The sequence below is a fragment of the Perkinsus marinus genome (assembly GCF_000006405.1).
Source record: "Perkinsus marinus ATCC 50983 genomic scaffold scf_1104296958686, whole genome shotgun sequence".
NCBI lineage: Eukaryota > Perkinsozoa > Perkinsida > Perkinsidae > Perkinsus > Perkinsus marinus.
Genome location: NW_003206671.1, coordinates 243,078 through 244,204, shown reverse-complemented (window position 1 = coordinate 244,204; position 1,127 = coordinate 243,078). Strand labels below are relative to the sequence as shown.

The following is a 1,127-nucleotide window of genomic DNA, read 5'->3' as shown; positions in this document are numbered from 1 at the left end:
ACCCAGGTTCGATACCCACAACTAACACCTCAAACGCAAGAAACGATATGATAGGTGCTGCTATGATTCCTTAACATCATCCACACCCTCCTCAGCGGGAGTAGGGTAAAGGGAAGGGGACGAAGATGTAGGTGCTTGAGCAGCCACCAAGCGACCTACAAGAGCAGTGAGAGCTCTGAGGTCAGACCTTAACTCTGCCAGCTCAGCAGAGACAGCAGTAGAGCTTGACTTAGCTGGATCAGTTGTAGTAGAAGGAGGCTGACTTGGATGTGATGATATCGTAGTACCAGCGGGAGTCGGACTCGGCTGTGGTGGGATGATAGTAGTAGTAGGAGTGGTACTAGGAGTAGGAGTTGGACTCGGCTGTGGTGGCATGATAGTAGTAGTAGTAGGAGTGGTACTAGGAGTAGGAGTTGGACTCGGCTGTGGTGGCATGATAGTAGTAGTAGGAGTGGTACTAGAAGTAGGAGTTGGACTCGGCTGTGGTGGCATGATAGTAGCAGCAGGAGTGGTACTAGTAGTAGGGGTCGGACTCGGCTGTGGTGGGATGATAGTAGCAGCAGGAGTGGTACTAGGAGTAGGGGTCGGACTCGGCTGTGGTGGGATGATAGTAGCAGCAGGAGTGGTACTAGTAGTAGGGGTCGGACTCGGCTGTGGTGGGATGATAGTAGCAGCAGGAGTGGTACTAGTAGTAGAGGTCGGACTTGGCTGTGGTGGGATGATAGTAGCAGCAGGAGTGGTACTAGTAGTAGGGGTCGGACTCGGCTGTGGTGGGATGATAGTAGCAGCAGGAGTGGTACTAGGAGTAGGGGTCGGACTCGGCTGTGGTGGGATGATAGTAGTAGTAGGAGTGGTACTAGGAGTAGGAGTTGGACTCGGCTGTGGTGGGATGATAGTAGTAGTAGTAGAACTTAATTGCAACGGGGCAGTACTAGTAGTAGGGGGCGGACTCGGCTGTGAGGGAGTGGTGAGTGTAGTAGTAGTAGTGGGAAGAGTCGAGAGAACGGATTGGCGGACACCTGAAGGCAAGGAGAATACAAAGGCAGGGAAGAAGGAACTTACCTGAAAGTCTTCCTTGCTCGGCCGTGGGGACGGGCCCCAATGGGGCCTCCAAGGGAGAACGGTCT

The 1,127-nt window shown here is 53.2% G+C and overlaps 1 protein-coding gene across 1 annotated transcript in view; it reads left to right on the top strand.

Annotated features, from left to right (window-relative positions):
• Positions 1–316: 316 nt before the first annotated feature.
• Positions 317–1,127, top strand: part of Pmar_PMAR028211 (hypothetical protein) — a gene marked incomplete at both ends in the record, with an annotated part of 1,012 nt that continues 201 nt past the window's right edge. The window contains one exon of the mRNA XM_002774161.1: positions 317–397. Coding sequence (XP_002774207.1) covers positions 317–397 — 81 coding nt within the window. The remainder of the gene's footprint in view (positions 398–1,127) is intronic.